Below are 19921 nucleotides of genomic sequence, written 5' to 3' on the forward strand. Positions count from 1 at the left end.
ATCATAAGTACATAGTTGATCTAAGTTTGATTTAAATCCCTTCAGCCATTCTCAAGTTACCGCGGTAACGAAAAACTATCACAGACACTTGGACGGAAGGACAGACAGACAACCCAAAAACATAATGCCTGCAGCAACTTCATCGGCGAGGCGTAAAAAAATCACTTCGTCAATTGCTTTTCTTCACAAAGAGCTCTCCCCAGGATTGTAAAAGATGTATCATTCAAAGGGAGAAAATATGCCCCAATGTACCATACCTAAAGCTCTAGACTCTAGACTAGCGTAATCAAAGGCACATGAAGCTCATACTTGTGAATCCAGCATCTGGATATCATCTTCAAATGTACTGTGGACCCTTTGCAGGCTTTCCACTGAGTATTGGTCTCGTCCCAGATCATCTGGTAACTGTTGTGTCTTCTCCAGCAAACGGCTGAGCACCTCACGTCCATGTTGGAAGAAGCTGTGAAGCTCAAACGAGGCTGCAAGTACCTGGGAAAGGTAAAAACAAACCCATTGTTCTCAATAATGCCAATCAAGAATCATGAAGACATTCATGGCTGTGACGTTTCTTTGTTGAGTTGTGCAGTTTTACCAAGTGGGTTTCCTACAAACAACAAGAAATATGAAACAATTTTTGTGTTTATGTCCATCGAAGATGTGCATAAATATTTTTAAAGCAATCTCAGCATCATGGAGCTTGAACATAAACCACTTGCAAGAAAAATAGGGAAATATCCCTTGACACAAGTTTTCATGTGTCAAAATGAGAGTTTAAAATAAATCAACGTAGGCCAAGTGCTGCATTTTGCCTTTTTCACAGAAGTACATTGCAAAAACCTGAATATATTTTTTATTAAAAACTAGTCTTTACAATTTTTGAAGAATATAGAATTGGTCTGTGTCGATGGAATAATATGGACAATACATTTTCTCAACCAACTGTTGAGAGAGGTATGCTAAATACTGTGGGAAGGAATGTGAAGCCAGATTTCAGGCATGAGACCTTTTTAAAAGCAAGAGAGGGCATCTTTTGTTCAGATTTTAATTATAATTATATTCAAGAGTAATGGCTGTAGCACCACTTCCAGTGACAGTCAGTTATGTAATTCTAGTCTACACCAACGAGCAGTCCATCATATAAAGCTCAGTATGGTGTCAGCAGAAACAATGAAGGCTGGAAAGGGTGGAAATGCGAATGGTTCGGTGGATGTGTGGAGTATCAGTGAGAGAGAGAGGAAGACAAATGATGAATTGCGAAAGATGATGGGAATAGAGCCTGTGATGGATGCTGTGAAGAGGAACAGGTTGAGATGGTTTGGTCATGTGTTGACGAAGGATGAAAGTGACTGGTTGAGAAGAGTGATGGAAATGAATGTAGAAGGAAGTAGAGGACGGGGCAGACCTTGAAATACTTGGCTAAAGGTGGTAGAAGAAGAAATGGGGGTTAACAAGGGGAGATGCAGAAAATAGGGCAAAATGGAGAAGATCGTCATGGGGCCCGCAAGGCTAACCCCCGCTCCAGCAGGGAAAATGGCCTTAAAATGCCTGTTGTTGTTGTTTTTGTTTGTAGTATGGTGTCAGCCCAGGACATTAAATGCAATGCAGATATAGTTGATTGCTGAATTCCCTTTCAGATTCTGGCTTCGTGGCACTTGAACCCAATAAGTGGGCTTGTGCCCAACACCAAAATATATCGTTTGGCTTTGAAATAAAGAACAAAAGCTTATGACAAGGCAAAAAAAAGTCGTGATCAAGAGCATCATGTTTTCAAGGTGGAATCCTCAAAAGGTTTACTGGAATATTCTGAGTTCTCAGATTAGAGTGTAGTGACAAATTAATATAAATGTCATTGCTAGCCCTTAAAAAGAGCAATTTCACTATATCAATAATGTTGTTGTTCCACAGTCATTTGTGTAGTGATACGCACCTGTGTGCGAGTCTCAATAAGTTCCAGGAGTTCTGCCCAAGCATCATTGAGGCCGTCCTTCCACTCAGCAATAGTGGCAGCATCTGGATGCTCTGATGCAATCATTTCATCCACCATAGCATTTACAGCTGATACGCGCTCCTGACCAACGGCCACTGTGTCTCGGGCAAAAACTCTGAAACGGTCTTGCAGCATCTACATGAGGGAGGGACCGAAACAACTCAGCAAATATTAATATGAGGTGGAAATGATAATTAATGAGAGATTATGAGGGATAATTAATGATGTTGAATGCTCCAAAAATTAAAATAAAAAAGTCTGGCTGTGTGGAAATCCTTGTGTGATGATTTTTTTTTACTATTGCAAATGGTTTCTTGCTTGATTCATCGAGGAAACAGCTTGATGGTCTCATACATTATACATCAAATAAATTTAACTTCTTTCCTGGAAGTCCTAGCAGTGTCCATGTGTTTTTTTTAACCTCTCCCACCCCCCCCCCCCCCTTCCCATGCCTCCTCCCAAGCCCTCTCCCTCCCACAGATCTCCCGATGTCCCTGCTCTCCATCTTGTTCTCCCGCTCCCTTTATCATATGCTTTATGTGTCAGTTTGTCTTTTTGTGATCAATGTTAGCTCTTACATGAGCCTCGATCTTGTATACAAAAAAAAAATTAAATTAAAAGTGCACCCTTAGGTTTTCTTACAGTAAGTGCATTAAAGTGGAGAAAGTGATTTGAGGGTGCTACTGTTGTACAAATCAATGGTTGCATGCACACCGTCACATGCTCGTAGTCTTGGCCAAGCTCATGTGAGCCAGCGACAACCTCCCTCTCAGCAATCCACTGTTCCAGGTCATCAACCTCATGGTTCAGCTGAAACAGCCGTTGACATTCTTCAAGTCGTCCACGGCGTTCCTCTGCGAGATCTTTGAGGCCCGCGTACAGCCGATCCACCTGGGACTGTCGCAAGCTGATACGCTCACTGTTGAATGACAGAAACGAGACAATATAGTCTTACACAGTGTTTATAAATTTGGATTTGGATTGTTTGCACATTTGGGTTGAGTACACAACATAGGCTGTGTTACGGTTTAATATTGAGTACTGTCATTACATACAGGATATTGGGTATGCTTATGCTTGCTGAAAAACGAATAGAGACCTCATGCTTATCCTGAAATAGTCCACAGAATCACAGAAAAACTACATGAAAGCATTGGATGGAAATGAAGGGTATTGAACTGTTAGTGGCGTCGGTGGGAGCAAGTCACTGTAATACCTCACTGTAATAGTCTGCATAGTCCTCTATAGGGAGGAAGTCACTGTAATACCTCACTGTAATAGTCTGCCTAGTCCTCTATAGGGAGTAATAGGGAGGAAGTCACTGTAATACCTCACTGTAATAGTCTGCATAGTCCTCTATAGGGAGTAATAGGGAGGAAGTCACTGTAATACCTCACTGTAATAGTCTGCATAGTCCTCTATAGGGAGGAAGTCACTGTAATACCTCACTGTAATAGTCTGCCTAGTCCTCTATAGGGAGTAATAGGGAGCAAGTCACTGTAATACCTCACTGTAATAGTCTGCATAGTCCTCTATAGGGAGTAATAGGGAGCAAGTCACTAATACCTCACTGTAATAGTCTGCATAGTCCTCTATAGGGAGTAATAGGGAGCAAGTCACTGTAATACCTCACTGTAATAGTCTGCATAGTCCTCTATAGGGAGTAATAGGGAGGAAGTCACTGTAATACCTCACTGTAATAGTCTGCATAGTCCTCTATAGGGAGGAAGTCACTGTAATACCTCACTGTAATAGTCTGCATAGTCCTCTATAGGGAGTAATAGGGAGCAAGTCACTGTAATACCTCACTGTAATAGTCTGCATAGTCCTCTATAGGGAGTAATAGGGAGGAAGTCTCTGTAATACCTCACTGTAATAGTCTGCATAGTCCTCTATAGGGAGTAATAGGGAGGAAGTCACTGTAATACCTCACTGTAATAGTCTGCATAGTCCTCTATAGGGAGTAATAGGGAGCAAGTCACTGTAATACCTCACTGTAATAGTCTGCATAGTCCTCTATAGGGAGTAATAGGGAGCAAGTCACTGTAATACCTCACTGTAATAGTCTGCATAGTCCTCTATAGGGAGTAATAGGGAGGAAGTCACTGTAATACCTCACTGTAATAGTCTGCATAGTCCTCTATAGGGAGTAATAGGGAGGAAGTCACTGTAATACCTCACTGTAATAGTCTGCCTAGTCCTCTATAGGGAGTAATAGGGAGGAAGTCACTGTAATACCTCACTGTAATAGTCTGCATAGTCCTCTATAGGGAGTAATAGGGAGGAAGTCACTGTAATACCTCATTGTAATAGTCTGCATAGTCCTCTATAGGGAGTAATAGGGAGCAAGTCACTGTAATACCTCACTGTAATAGTCTGCATAGTCCTCTATAGGGAGTAATCGGAGCAAGTCACTGTAATACCTCACTGTAATAGTCTGCCTAGTCCTCTATATGGAGTAATAGGGAGGAAGTCACTGTAATACCTCACTGTAATAGTCTGCATAGTCCTCTATAGGGAGTAATAGGGAGGAAGTCACTGTAATACCTAACTGTAATAGTCTGCATAGTCCTCTATAGGGAGTAATAGGGAGCAAGTCACTGTAATACCTCACTGTAATAGTCTGCATAGTCCTCTATAGGGAGTAATAGGGAGGAAGTCACTGTAATACCTCACTGTAATAGTCTGCATAGTCCTCTATAGGGAGTAATAGGGAGGAAGTCACTGTAATACCTCACTGTAATAGTCTGCCTAGTCCTCTATAGGGAGTAATAGGGAGCAAGTCACTGTAATACCTCACTGTAATAGTCTGCATAGTCCTCTATATGGAGTAATAGGGAGGAAGTCACTGTAATACCTCACTGTAATAGTCTGCATAGTCCTCTATATGGAGTAATAGGGAGCAAGTCACTGTAATACCTCTCTGTAATAGTCTGCATAGTCCTCTATAGGGAGTAATAGGGAGGAAGTCACTGTAATACCTCACTGTAATAGTCTGCATAGTCCTCTATAGGGAGTAATAGGGAGCAAGTCACTGTAATACCTCACTGTAATAGTCTGCATAGTCCTCTATAGGGAGTAATATGGAGGAAGTCACTGTAATACCTCACTGTAATAGTCTGCATAGTCCTCTATAGGGAGTAATAGGGAGGAAGTCACTGTAATACCTCACTGTAATAGTCTGCATAGTCCTCTATAGGGAGTAATAAGTAGCAAGTCACTGTAATACCTCACTGTAATAGTCTGCATAGTCCTCTATAGGGAGTAATAGGGAGGAAGTCACTGTAATACCTCACTGTAATAGTCTGCATAGTCCTCTATAGGGAGTAATAGGGAGGAAGTCACTGTAATACCTCACTGTAATAGTCTGCATAGTCCTCTATAGGGAGTAATAGGGAGCAAGTCACTGTAATACCTCACTGTAATAGTCTGCATAGTCCTCTATAGGGAGTAATATGGAGGAAGTCACTGTAATACCTCACTGTAATAGTCTGCATAGTCCTCTATAGGGAGTAATAGGGAGGAAGTCACTGTAATCCCTCACTGTAATAGTCTGCATAGTCCTCTATAGGGAGTAATAGGGAGGAAGTCACTGTAATACCTCACTGTAATAGTCTGCATAGTCCTCTATCGGGAGTAATAGGGAGGAAGTCACTGTAATACCTCACTGTAATAGTCTGCCTAGTCCTCTATAGGGAGTAATAGGGAGCAAGTCACTGTAATACCTCACTGTAATAGTCTGCATAGTCCTCTATAGGGAGTAATAGGGAGCAAGTCACTGTAATACCTCACTGTAATAGTCTGCATAGTCCTCTATAGGGAGTAATAGGGAGCAAGTCACTGTAATACCTCACTGTAAGTCTGCCTAGTCCTCTATAGGGAGTAATAGGGAGGAAGTCACTGTAATACCTCACTGTAATAGTCTGCATAGTCCTCTATAGGGAGTAATAGGGAGCAAGTCACTGTAATACCTCTCAGGATGACCTTCATTTAGTAATTGACGACTTGTCTCGGAGAGCTGATGGACAGCCTCTGCATAGTCCTCTACAGCCTGTTCTTGACTTTGATGTTTCTTCAACATAGCAGCTGCACTTTGTTCATCCTGCCATAGTGACAATAAATAGTAAAGTCATGCTTTTCTTTTGAATAACAAGGCCTTAAAAACATCTTGCCATAAAGATAAACTACATGTTAGTTGATTTGCCAGCATGCTTTATTTCATTTTATTGCTTTAATTGTTAATTCAATGTTCACTTAAAAACATCTTAATGTATCAAAGTATGAATTGGTGTGCGAGCTAATTTTCCATGAAGCTGGCCCACAGACAAATCACTATACCAATGTCTTTTCGAGAGAAGGGAGCCAGCCAGAGGATTTAAAAAATATATTATTTCCCGATATTATAAGCATAATCAAGTCTTAGCTTTTGTTTATAATGAAAGCCGCCTTCATCATGCAGAGGGATGTGCGACTTAGCCACCCGATGCCACTTTTAATGAAATTGTTAAAGTTATTGTCTTTGTTAACACTAGGGCATGCCCGTACTATATATATATCTAAAAGTATATCCCCCCCTCTATTTACATGCAATGGTTTGGTCCAAAGCGAACGGCTTGCGAGTACGGTGACAATCCCCCCCCTCTATTTACATGAAATGGTTTGGTCCAAAGCGAACGGCTTCCGGAGTTTGGTAAAGAAATCGCCATCGCGTGCACAAACGCGCAGGAAAGCGAATGAATCGCAAATTCGTTTTTATTAGTTTTAAAACATAGTTTAACGCCAACATAGTTTGCAAACGTGAAATAAATGAATACGCTCTCAAATGTGCCATCCGAGGCAGAGTGTGTCCGCCACGTTCGGCACACGCGATAGTTCGCTGCTCTCTGATTGGTTGAATCGTTTTTTGGACATAGCTCGGTAAGTAATTGTCCGATTAATATGAAACCTTGAAAAGGCACATCCTCGGGTCCCCAGCAATATACCTGGCAAGTTAAAAGTATATCGGACCCGTGGTTGTCGAGAAACAGCGGTCACAGACAAACGTACAAACAGAGATTACTGGAATTATAGATAGATAAAGTGATTTGGCAAAACGATAACATTTTTGCAGCTCCAATTCACCACAGTAAGCAAAAATGCTGTCAATGCACAAGCCTCTACCATCTACTACAGAAACCATACACGTTCCGACATACACCAATACATTGATAGGAATAAATGGGTCATTCTGTGTGAACAAATATGGTTCTGTTAAAGTTAAACAAACTGGTACTGTTAAACATGGCTTTTATATCCACTAAAATCTGAAAATGTAACAACTGAAGTAATCATATTGAACTACTTGGTTTGTTTTGTACTCCCCTGTGAATTGACAGGGGTGAAGAACAGCAGGTGATCTGGAAAGGCACACACATCCTCACATCCCTTATTTATCCAAGTCTCGCTCGATTTTGTCCCTCAACCCTGCTGTTGATGCGTTTCCCCACTCTCCCTCTCTCTCTCTCTCTTTCTCTCTCTGCTGTTGGTGTGTCTTAACCCTGCTATTGGTGTGTTTCCCCACTCTCTTTCATTCTTGGATGGCAGTATGAGATTGAAGAGAAGGTAGAAGTTGGCTCCACGGGAGGGAAAAATAGGAGGGAATGAGTGGAGGTGAGCAGTGATTCGGGATTTTAGGAGCTTCACCAGAATGGGGTTTATGGTGGACCGCGTGTGACCTGCAAAGACCTGGGGGGTGGAGGGGACAGGGGGAAAAGCACGGAAAGAGCAGAGGGTGCAAGACCAGAAGGAGGCGGTATAAGACAGAGAGACAACAGACTGTCTGCGATGGTAAAGTCATCGACTCTGCTTCATCACAGGAGACTCCAATTATCTTGAAGACCTTGGTTTCCATGGCATCAAAGTGTGAAACAGGGGCACCAGTCCAGAGTGGAGAGCACCACTCCATCTAGCTGTGGATGGAGGCCTTGCTTCTTGCCAAGGAAGGACTTTGTATGATTCAGGATGCCCAATTGGCAGCAGGCTTTGAAGGCCAACTTTAAAACCCAGAAAGATCATTGCTGGCAGTGAGACTCAAGATTTGAGTGACTAAACTTCCTCAAGAGGGTTGTTAAGAAAGTAGGTGGGATGGTTAGCCATACGGTTCATTCGGAGAGAGAGAGAGAGAGAGACAGAGACAGACAGAATGAATGAGAATTCCGAATTCGTGATCTGAGATGAGGACGTTAGGGAAAAGGAAGGATTTCATATCAACTGCGATGATGGATTTCATGACCTTGCTGATGATTGGAAGTAAGCTAATAGGTCTGTAGTTAAGGGGTTTGGTTTTTACACCATGCCCTCAGTTATGGTTATGGTTGAAGCACAACTCCATTTCAATAATTGAATGTTATATTTTCAACACGGATCGGAAAACGAATGTGCAGTTTAGCAGTACAGTACCGTTACTTTGGCTCTGAATTCATCCCGATCGCACTTGCGCAGAGAGGAGTGAGATAATGAAGGTGAGGGGAAGCATTGAGAGGGTGGGGTGAGGGGTGATGCAGAAAGGTGGAACGTGAAGCTTTGAGGCGGTGAGTGAGGGGGGGGGAGCAGAAAGAAGGGGACATTAAGTGTAGGAATGCTGATTCTAAATTCCCAATTTAGACAAACGGAGATAAAGATCATGGGATGGGTGGTAATAATTTTTGTTGAAGTCACAGAGAAATGTGGTGCTGTAGGTGTGGGAGGAGGGTTGATGGAACAAGTGTTGAGCTTATTTGGCAATTTTGGAATGTAATATTTGTGAAGAGGAATAGATTGTGGTGAAGAAGAACACATGACATACTCCTGACTGAGATAGAACACATGACATACTCCTGAATGAGATATAAGGACAGTGAAGCATTTTAAAAATGTTTTTAAGTGCTTTTAAAGGAAACAGTTAAGAGCATTTATATCCAATGAAGATTTAGTTTGGAAGTATTGAGAAAAGTTGGAAAAAATAATGAAGTAAAGGCAGAAATAAATTCAAGTACAGTAAGACAGTTGTTGAATGGAAAAGTAAAGTTTTTAAAAAAATTTTATATTTTTTTAATTTTCTTTTATTATTTTAATATTTTTTTGTTTTTTTTTCGAAACAAGGAGGGAAAATATAGGGTAACGTTGAGGATGTAGAAGTAAAATATATGGGAAGAAAGAAGAAAAACAAGGAATATGGAGACAAAAAGGACATAATTTTCACAGTTGCTATCCGAGGTTTCCACAGCTGGTATACAATGACAGTTGCTCGAAACAAATTTGACTCATTATGCCTTTATCATTCAATAACTTTACAAAATGTGCTTACATGAAACATACTGGAGATTCTGTCAGTGGATTGTGCTTTGGTGTGATTGTGAAGATGTAAAATGCATGTATTGTATGTTCTGATTGTAATCACCTTTGCTTTGTCCTCTCCCATCATGTACAACTCCTGCTCACTCAGCCACGACTCAGCTTCTGTTGCATCCGAGTAGTACTGGTGTGCCTGCAGGGACTGGTCAAGTCGGGCCGCCCGTGATGCCACCTCGGTTCTAAGCTTTGCCCAGAGTTCACGCAAGTCATTGAGCCGTGAGGAGACAGCCTCACCATCTGGTGTGCCATGCACCACAAGGCGTTCACCACGTTCACAGACATCATCCACCCACTGCTGGTGACCTTGTAGCTCCTTGTCAAGGTTCTGTGCGAGTAACGGGTGATCAAGTTTGCTTTGACAATGGCGACCAATCATATATTTCTAAATGAAACATCATGTACTTATGCATTAATGTGATGTCGAAATAACAACGATGTGAAACAACAACAACATGCATTTTAAGGCCATTTTCCCTGCTAGAGCGGGGGTTAGCCTTGCGGTCCCCATGACAATCTTCTCCATTTTGCCCTATTTTCTGCATCTCCCCTTGTTAACCCCCTTGCCCGCATTTCTTCTTCGACCATCTTTAGCTAAGTCTTTCTTGGTCTTCCCCATCCTCTACTTCCTTCTACATTCATTTCCATCACTCTTCTCACCCAGTCACTTTCATCCTTCCTCAACACATGACCAAACCATCTCAACCTGTTCCTCTTCACAGCATCAATCACAGGCTCTATTCCCATCATCTTTCGCAATTCATCATTTGTCTTCCTCTCTCTCAACGATACTCCACACATCCACCGAACCATTCGCATTTCCACCCTTCCAGCCTTCGTTGCTGCTCTACGTTCATTATCCAAACGAGGTGAAACAGTGTCACAAAAAAAATTATCCTCACCCTTGATAACAAACTAGTATATCAAATAAGTGACAAGATGGTGATCTAAAGTTCCCCAGATATGCCAAGGAAAACTAGTCAATACATTTTAAGTTTACATGTCACTGACCAAAATTATTCAGATGAAAGTGAAAACAGTACTTAAATAATATTGCTTTCTTCCCTTGAAAATGTCACAGCAATTCTGCATCAGAGAGATGAGGAAGAGCTAATGTATTATCATGTCAAGTAAAAGTTCCCCAAAGTATTTTTCTTTGGATTAACAAGCACTCGGAATATATTCAATTCCTTTGGTGTGACATAAGCTTTAGGCCAGATTATAATTTGGACATTACAAATCAAGGATAAGTCTTACTAGTCAGTCTGTAACAGACCAGTCTTATCTCTTATCAATGCATCAGTCATCATAGAAGGTGGATTACGGTACCTCATTTTTCTTGATGAGGAGTTGCACAGTATGCAGGTTATCTCCATGATCAGTAGATGTTGCCAGGGGCATATGTTCTTCAACCCACATCTGGGAAAACATCACCATGGCCAACTCAAACACAGAAGTAACAAACAGCCATTGTTAAGAACAAAATCTTCACCAATAAAACATTATTATGAAGTTTCTAAAAACATCACTTTCCTTTGCCAAACCAAATTGCACTTAAGAAAAATGGAACCAAGAAGGAGTTACAGATGCACTTCGTAATTACACTTTAACGACCCACAGTTAGATGCCACTTGCAGTTCCAAGTATGGAAACGGTATGGTTGTAGAACCAACAACAGTTGCTTTTAAATTTAACCCAACATGTAAAAAAAACTTTCAAATCCACGTTTTCATTAAAACACGATCCAAACCCTATTAATTGACCATCTCACCATTTCATCCTCCAGATCCCGCTTTAACTGGTGTGACTCCTTGGATGACAGTAACTTAAGCCTCCGCTGAGAAAGAGGTTCTTTAATCTGAGCAAGTCTCTGCTCCACAACCCTCTGAATGCCATCAGCCTCATCTCCAGCCTTCCCCTCTTGCTGTAATACTGCAGCCTGTGCTTGGAGCTCTTCGGTTTCCCTCCGACGCACTTCCATCTGATTTTCAATCATCTGCATCGTGGCCATGGTGAAAATAAGCCAATGTTAAAGCTTCACATTTGGTCAAGCTCACAGAGCACATCTGCAGACGGTTGTTTTTATTTCTTGTAGTCTGGCCAGAATGAAAAGGTTAATTTTTCCTCTTAACAGGAATTTAAATTAATTAAATAAATTATAAGATTTGTACCAGTAGAGCGAGCACATTACTGTTAAAAATAAAATGAATGTGATTGGTATGTGGGGCATTCAAATAGTTCTACAAATGGCACTCAAAATGATCCAAGAAATGCAGAACGTTTCACATTTTTTATACGTTAAGTACATATCATTTTAAAGAATAATATTGCCTTACTGATTATATACCCTTTTTTTGTTTTCTATGTTCACACTTGATATCAGCTCATATGTGAGCATTGTGTGTGTCGGTTATTATCTCCATTTGCGTGTTTCAGGAGGTGGAACGGAGTCCTCCCATGACTCAAAGTATCCACCTCCTCTTTGGTAAGGGTTCATGGACCAAGCTGTTCAGAGTCATGGACCTGAGTACAATATCCAGACGCATTGCTTTGTTTTCTATGTTTACACTCGATGGGATCATCAGGTCGTACGTGAGCTTGACGTCCTCATTTCTAATGATTGCCCTTTGTTCGTGTTCCCACGAGTTTTCTGGAACTGGGATGTTGAATTTTTTTGCAGATATGCCAATGAATCACTTCGCATACTTTATTGTGCTGTTGTGTGGAAAGTTGTTCTGATAGTTTTTTGTATGCTGAAAGCAGGTGGCTCATACTTTCTGTTTTTGTTTTGCAGAATCTACACTTGTCTGTCTGACTCAGTCTCGCCATCTTTTAAAATGCATTGGTGTAGTGTCCTTGATCTTGGGCATTTATTATGATTCGTTCTCCATCCCAGTTGAGCTGTCTTCTTCGTAACCATTCCAATGAGCCTTCTTTGTCTATCCCCACTGTGTCCAATTTTTCTTTGTATTTTCCTCCTCTTTTGTCATTCTCCCAATTGTTGGTGTATATTTCTTGATATATATATTGTTGCGAATATGGAATTTGGCCTCCATATCCGCTTGTAAATATTCCCCTATTTCCCCAATATTCCCCAACTATCCCCAATCCCCCATTCCCTAGTCCCATTGTCTGTAAACAACAATCAGTAGAGCCGACCTTCCCCTTTTTCCCCCATTAAATGTCGTGCCCAGGTCCACCGCATCTCACGTAGACAACTTTCGGACATCTTGCTAGTTATTCTTAGTCTATGTCAGTTAAGGACTCCTTTCCATTAATTCTGACTCTTCGTTGCACCAGAATGTGATTATATGGCACCAGTAGTGAGTTTAGGACCTTTCCCATACCTCCTTCCATCTTCTTCCCCAAACAACAACTACAACTACAACTACAACTACAACTACAACAACAATTACAACAACAACGACGCTGCGCGGGGGGAGTGTGCGTCATCACACCGGCTCGGTTAGCCGCCATTGACAATGCGCTCCAGACCATGCGCTCCACGGGGTTACCACAAAGGGGCTGGCTGTCAGCTCCTCGTCAAGGGCGGAGCCTGGTAAACCCCCCCGCACGCACCCAATGAGAAGCAACGTGCCGATTCCACGAGGCGGAGCTAACGAGCCGAGGGCGTGTCACTCCCCGCCGGATATACGCGGCCACGTAGCGGACGTGACGTGAGATGCGCCCCCAGCTTGAGCAGACAAGACGCCATCCGAGCGCTGCGACCTCCCCGCATCTCTGGACCGGACCGAGTCGATTCTGACCTTTGAGCCCAGGTGCACCTGGAGCCATCGCTACCTGCCTTTCCTAGCCATCCATCCCCGTGTGAGTCAGCCTTTTGTCCCGTTTATCTGTCGTCTGTTGGGGTTAATATAAGATTGTGTCTAAGTGCTTGTCTTTCTATGCTGTACCTCTCGTCCTTGTAATCTAACCTTCCGTAACAATATAACCTCCTCCGGAGGTCTTGAGAACTGAACCCTGGTGTCGTGTCATTTGAATCCCAGCTGTGTGTCTTTTCCTTCATTGACCTAGCGTAGCGCGATTAGTCAACGTTCGGGTATAATCGGGTAACTTGTGCAGACGTGGTCATACCAAAACCGCTCGGTAAATAACATCTAAGCCACGTCTGTAACAATTGGTGTCGAGGAGTGGAATTCGAACCCGGGACTAAATTTATTAGGCCCAAATTTGTAACAATTAGAATCGATTCGGAGCGCGTTTCCCGCGCGTTGTTAGGCCCAAACCAGGGAGGGAGAATCGATTCAGAGCGCGTTTACTGCGCTCGACGAAATTATAACGGCCGAAATTTGTTTTGTTGTATAAAAACCCGAATTTTGAAAGTCGCGCTATGGCAGACCAAGACAGCTGGGGTCCGGTAGGGGAGAGTGAGGCAGGGTCGGTCCAGGACCAAATTGAGGGACATGAGGGACAGGAGGAGAGCGAAGCAGCGAGGGTAGCAGACGCACAAAATAGCGTCGTTGTGCCCGACATTGCGGGAGCGCAAAATGGCGCCTCGCTGATCACCGCGCCCGCGACTGTGGCAGCGCCGCCGGTGGATTTGAACTTGTTTTTCATACAAATGAAGGCCCTTATGGCCCAGAATAGGGAGGAAATGAGGGCTCAGAGTGAGCAAATGAGGGCTCAGAGTGAGCGATTGGAGGGCCAATTGGGGGTAATGGGAAACGAAATGGGGGTAATGAGGGACGAAGCGAGGGGTACCGGTGAGGGGTTAGACAACGGGATAAAAGAAGTGAAAAATGGGTTAATGGGGGTAGAAAACAGAATGGCCGCTCAAGAGAATCAAATGGAAGGGATGCAAAAGGGGTTAGAGGGGGTAGAAAATAGAATGGCTGCCCAGGAGAATCAGATAGAGGGAGTGAAAAATGGGTTAGAGGGGTTAGAAAACAGTATGGAAGGCAAATTGAGGGACATGAGGGACCAAGCGGAAAGGGAAGTTAACCAAATGGGGCAGCAGATAGAGGGGGTCAGAATGGGGGTAGAAACCAAACTGGATGCTCACAGGGAGGAAATGGAGCAGATGAGGGTGGCATCTGGGCAGGAGATGCAAGTGATGGGAGAGGAGATCAGAAGAGGAGTGAGTGAGGAGGTCGGAGGAGTGCGCGAGGAGGTGAGGCACTGTAAGGAGCACATGGAGAAGGAGGTGAGAAAGGGGACTGTAAAGTTACAAGGGGGCATAGAGGACCTGACGCAGGAGGTGGAGCAGCTGACGGTGGGACAGACGGAGTTAGTGGAGCAGGTTCAAAGGAACACTGCGGTATTAGGAGGTTTAAAAGCGACACAAAACGACATAAAAAACGACTTGATAGCGACAAAGAGGGAATGTCAGATGGTACGTGAGGGACTGACAACGAGGTTGGACGAGGTGGTAGAGGTAATGGAGACGAAGGACCGGCAGGTGAGGACGCACATGGAAACGGTCAAGGTAGCATTGGAGGACGAGCTTGAGGAGACGTACCGGGGAATAAAAGAGGTGAAGCAGAAATTAGAAGAAGTGGAAGAAGGGGTGAGCGAAATTAAGAAGCGACGGAGAGGGGATAAGAAAGAGATAAAAGAGGAGATAAAAGAATTGGTCCAAAGTCTGTGTTTGGATCGTGATGATGTGCTCATTAACCGGATGAGGGATTCGCAGGTGATGGAGGAGAAGCGAAGAGGAAGAGGACCCGGTGTAAGTGGTGACCAATATGGTCGTGCGTATGATGCGCCAGGTGATTTAATAAGCTTGGGGGTCGAGATGGACCCGGGTGTTCGTGAGAGGCCGTTGGTGAAGTGTGCGACAGGTCTGGTGTGCGAAAAAGGAGGTGTGCGAGAAAGTCCGACTCTGGGGTGTGTGAGGAAAAAGTGTGTGCCAAGGAGTGAGGGTGCTGGCGAAAGTGAGTCGGTCGTAGCGCGTGTGCGAGGGAGCACATGGAAGCGCGGTGTGGTGAGTGTTACAGAGGGTGTGACGGGAGAGTGTGCGCAAGAGTGTGCGCAAGAAAGGTGTGTAACGGACAGGTGCCTGAGGAAAGAGTGCGCTGTCAAAGGCAAGGAAGAATGCACACCTGTGGGGAGTGTTACAGAGGGTGTAACGCAAGAGTGTGCGCGAGAAAGGTGTGTGACGGACAGGTGTGTGACGGACAGGTGCATGAGGAAAGAGTGCGCTGTCAAGAGTAAGGGTGAGTGCGCTGTCAGGAATGGAGGTGAAAGTAGTGAGAGTGACATGGAGCGTGAGTTAGTTGTGACAGGTGAGCGAGGATGTACACCTGGGATGGAAGGATGCACACCTGGAATGGTAGAGCGTGAGTGGGAATGCACGCTGGAGTTGGTGGTGAGGCACGTGGTTGGGTGTGCGAATGAGAGCACACCTGTGATTGTCACAGAGGAGGTGACTGAGGAGGGGGCGCGAAGAGGTGTTTTGGTGAGGTGTGCGACCAAGGAATGTGTGCCAAAGTGTTCGGTGGTCAGGTGTGTGACCAAGGCTGTGAGTGGAATGGGTGTACCGAGGTGTGTAAGGAAAGGTACGAGGAGCATGGAAACGGCTGGATGTGTGAGCAAGGAACGGGCTGCGGGGTGTAAGCGTCCAGGTGAAGCATCGACGTTAGACGGGGTAGAGTTTAGAACGACTTATAGCCGAGTCGGGCCCTCGGTGCGTGCTGGGCCTCGCTTTGAACGGCCGCGTCCGTGCTCCACTAGGCGGAGCGGGCAGCCCGATAGAAAGGGTCGTCATGGCGACCACTTTTTGGTGAGGCATTCCGGCAGGCCGAGATCGAGCCATGGGATGGCTCCGTGCCGAGATGGTGCGTGGGATCTCGGCCCGGGTAAACCTCCTTCCCTGCACCGAATGCGGGATGTATCCAGCCGCTGGCACAAAACAACCAGCATCCATTGCTTGGCTTTACGAAGCCGGGCTTTGGACAGGGATTGGCGCACCGAGAGGTATTAGTGAGTCGACTGGGTGATGAGGTTAGTGTTTTGGACCCCAAATTAGAGAAAAACAAAATTTGATGATTGGCAAAGGATTGGCAGAGTGATGATTGGTAATGGTACAGTGATTGGCAGATGATTGGCAAATTTTTAATTTGTTGAAATTTGATGTGCAAAATTGGTAGTGAGAGACCCCCGATGTGGTGGGATGGCATCCCTGCCACCCTTCCCATGTGTGGGGGCAAAGGAGCAATAGATTATGGGGTGTATGGCAGTGAAAACTAGCCCGGGTGGGTTAGGTTATATTGATAGGGCCCTAGAAGATGACAGTAGGTAACGTTAAGTTTAGTTAGTGACTGATACCTGTAGTGGGGACGCAGGTAGATTAGTGTGGATGATAATGACGTGGGAGCGCAATAGTTTAAAGGGACGACTGGGAAGCGCAAGTTTCAGAAGGGAGTAGTTAGCTGAGATGATGCCGTGTGTGTGAGAATTGCACAGGTGTGCAACTGGACAGGTGTGTGGAGCAGTGTGTGAGTAGTGAGTGTTGTAGATCAGCGCGAATGCGCTTGGGGAGAGAAGGGTGCAGGTGGCACCAGGTGTGAGAGCACAGGTGTGCAAGTACAGGTGTGTGGAGAGAGTTGGAGTAAGTGGTACGGAGTGGTGTGCATGGTGCGAAGGTGTGAATGGGGGAAGAGTGGACCCCCATCACGGATACCCGGGGCGGGTAGTGTAAGTGTTAGGTAGAGGGTATAGGTAAATTGTGGTTGGATATTGGCATTTGTGGTGCGGTTGCAGAATGGTGTTGTGAATGGGTGCATTAGTGTTGTGGAAATGGCTGGGCGTGTAGCCTGTTAGTGTGTGTAGTTGGTTGGGCACTCCACCACTGTGAGGATGTCGGCCAGGTGAGGCCGCAGGTGGGCTCTGGGAGCCGGTAGTTGTGAGTGGGTGCCTGAGGATCCCGGGTGTGGATCGGGTAGCCCAGTGCCAGAGAGGGCACCGAGTGGGGAGAGCGCCAGAGGGCCTGCCCCAGTTAGTTAGGTTAGGGTGAGGAGCTAGGTAAGCTCGGGTGGCAACTGCAGTGGTGGAGGTGTGCAGGTGGGTAGACCCGCTGGGAGAGGTACACGCCACAGCCCGGAAATTGTGCGAGGGCACCGGGAGATGAATCGGGGGAGTGAGACCCCAAATTGAAAAGCACCACAGTTTGGCCAATGGGAATTGGTTTTTAGAACCCATAGTGTAAGAGGGCCAATGGTTTGGCCGGAGAGAGACCCCGGGTAGTGTAAAGTTGTTAAAGTCATTTAGGAAATAGTTAGGATTGATGAACCTGTCGCACCATACGCAGCCACTTACCTGTGGTGATGATGATGACTCCACACCTGTGTTTTCTTTGTTTGTGTTGCAGAAATGAGAATTGCTGTGTGGATTTGTGAGACGCATCACGACGTGGATGAGACATTGGGGTGATTCCATCTCTCCCTCCTTAGGAGGGACTGATGATGAGTTGGAGATGGCAAATTATGATGTTGAGTTGGAGATGGCAAATTATGATGTTGAGTTGAAAATGGCAAATTTGATTGGTTAGGAGGGAGAGAAGACGAATTTGGTATATGGGAGGAACGGGGAAGACAGTAGGGATGTTTGTTGATTTGTAAAGTAGATGTTTATGGGTAGTGTTGTGTTTTGTGGATACAGTAAGGGGTAAGGGAGGGGCCATGTAGGTTACCTGGTGGGGGGGGGGGGGGGGAGCGTACGGTAGGAACGTACCTGTCTCACCTGGTTCCCATGTGCCCCCAGTGTGCATTACCTTGCATTGCGTGCACTTTTGCGCCCTTACCACCTTACTCACTTGTCTGCTTCTTTTGTCTCCCACCTCCGAGGATCTGGCTTTGGGGTAGAGAGAGAGGAGAGAGAGGTGCTGGCTTCGCAGTTGTGGGCCTGCACTTTCGCTGCTTGCTGCTTGGATCGATACACCATATGGACCGCAATGTTTGTGGCCACCCACCATGGACCGCAGTTCTTTTGCGGCCAAGCACCACCCGTGGAAGGACCTATGGGTCAACGTGGCACCTATGCCATACAGGTGAACCACTTATAGTTGGCCCCCTGACGGCCACAATAAAGAAATGGACGCGGTTGGCGCCTTTCTTTATTTTGTTTAAAAGAAGTAAGAAGGCCAAGTGCACCACACGAAGGCAAGACCAGCGGCAGAACATCGGCCGGCTGCGACACCACACAATGAGTCATAAACACTTTATTGGTGCACCGGATGGTGCTCACTGTGTGATGGGGTGGTGCTTGATGCTTGGAAGGGGTGCTCTGCACATTATTAAAGGCCGTAGGCCACAGAGCACTCGTGGGTTGGTGTATCGATGCTAGCATGCGTGCTCTCTCTATGCATAACATCTGCATGTGTTCCTCCAAAAACAGGTCCTGGATCGTAGTGTAAAAATCAGCGTAGTCTTGTGTAAATAATGCTCCCTACCGGCTGTATGTTTAGTTTGAGAATTCTTTCCGGATTCGGTTATCCTGTGGGTGTGTTTCTGTGAGGAGAAGGGTGCAACGTCGCAGGGGGACATATTTACTCATTTGTGAATATCTGTAAAACTGTCGCACTCAGGGTAGAGTTAATAGTAGAGGGAACTACATTGCGTGCCACACTAAAGTAGGTAAAAATTTATCGGGTCGGGACGCCCCGAGGGTAGAGAGGGGTGCAATGTTGCGAATATGGAATTTGGCCTCCATATCCGCTTGTAAATATTCCCCTATTTCCCCAATATTCCCCAACTATCCCCAATCCCCCATTCCCTAGTCCCATTGTCTGTAAACAACAATCAGTAGAGCCGACCTTCCCCTTTTTCCCCCATTAAATGTCGTGCCCAGGTCCACCGCATCTCACGTAGACAACTTTCGGACATCTTGCTAGTTATTCTTAGTCTATGTCAGTTAAGGACTCCTTTCCATTAATTCTGACTCTTCGTTGCACCAGAATGTGATTATATGGCACCAGTAGTGAGTTTAGGACCTTTCCCATACCTCCTTCCATCTTCTTCCCCAAACAACAACTACAACTACAACTACAACTACAACTACAACTACAACAACAATTACAACAACAACGACGCTGCACCGGGGGAGTGTGCGTCCTGACACCGGCTCGGTTAGCCGCCATTGACAATGCGCTCCAGACCATGCGCTCCACGGGGTTACCACAAAGGGGCTGGCTGTCAGCTCCTCGTCAAGGGCGGAGCCTGGTAAACCCCCCCGCACGCACCCAATGAGAAGCAACGTGCCGATTCCACGAGGCGGAGCTAACGAGCCGAGGGCGTGTCACTCCCCGCCGGATATACGCGGCCACGTAGCGGACGTGACGTGAGATGCGCCCCCAGCTTGAGCAGACAAGACGCCATCCGAGCGCTGCGACCTCCCCGCATCTCTGGACCGGACCGAGTCGATTCTGACCTTTGAGCCCAGGTGCACCTGGAGCCATCGCTACCTGCCTTTCCTAGCCATCCATCCCCGTGTGAGTCAGCCTTTTGTCCCGTTTATCTGTCGTCTGTTGGGGTTAATATAAGATTGTGTCTAAGTGCTTGTCTTTCTATGCTGTACCTCTCGTCCTTGTAATCTAACCTTCCGTAACAA

The 19921-nt window shown here is 45.4% G+C and overlaps 1 protein-coding gene across 1 annotated transcript in view; it reads right to left on the bottom strand.

Moving 5' to 3' along the window:
- The window catches only part of LOC137436478 (spectrin beta chain, non-erythrocytic 1), a 213486-nt gene that overhangs the window by 44007 nt on the left and 149558 nt on the right, over positions 1 to 19921 (bottom strand). The window contains exons 25-31 of the mRNA XM_068130302.2: positions 11127 to 11351; positions 10685 to 10774; positions 9405 to 9683; positions 5959 to 6089; positions 2702 to 2906; positions 1928 to 2122; positions 310 to 489 (exon numbers count right to left, since the gene is read on the bottom strand). Of these exons, the coding sequence (XP_067986403.2) occupies positions 310 to 489; positions 1928 to 2122; positions 2702 to 2906; positions 5959 to 6089; positions 9405 to 9683; positions 10685 to 10774; positions 11127 to 11351 (1305 nt within the window). The remainder of the gene's footprint in view (positions 1 to 309; positions 490 to 1927; positions 2123 to 2701; positions 2907 to 5958; positions 6090 to 9404; positions 9684 to 10684; positions 10775 to 11126; positions 11352 to 19921) is intronic.

The sequence above is a fragment of the Myxine glutinosa genome, chromosome 11 (genome assembly GCF_964187855.1).
Source record: "Myxine glutinosa chromosome 11, kmMyxGlut1.1, whole genome shotgun sequence".
NCBI lineage: Eukaryota > Metazoa > Chordata > Myxini > Myxiniformes > Myxinidae > Myxine > Myxine glutinosa.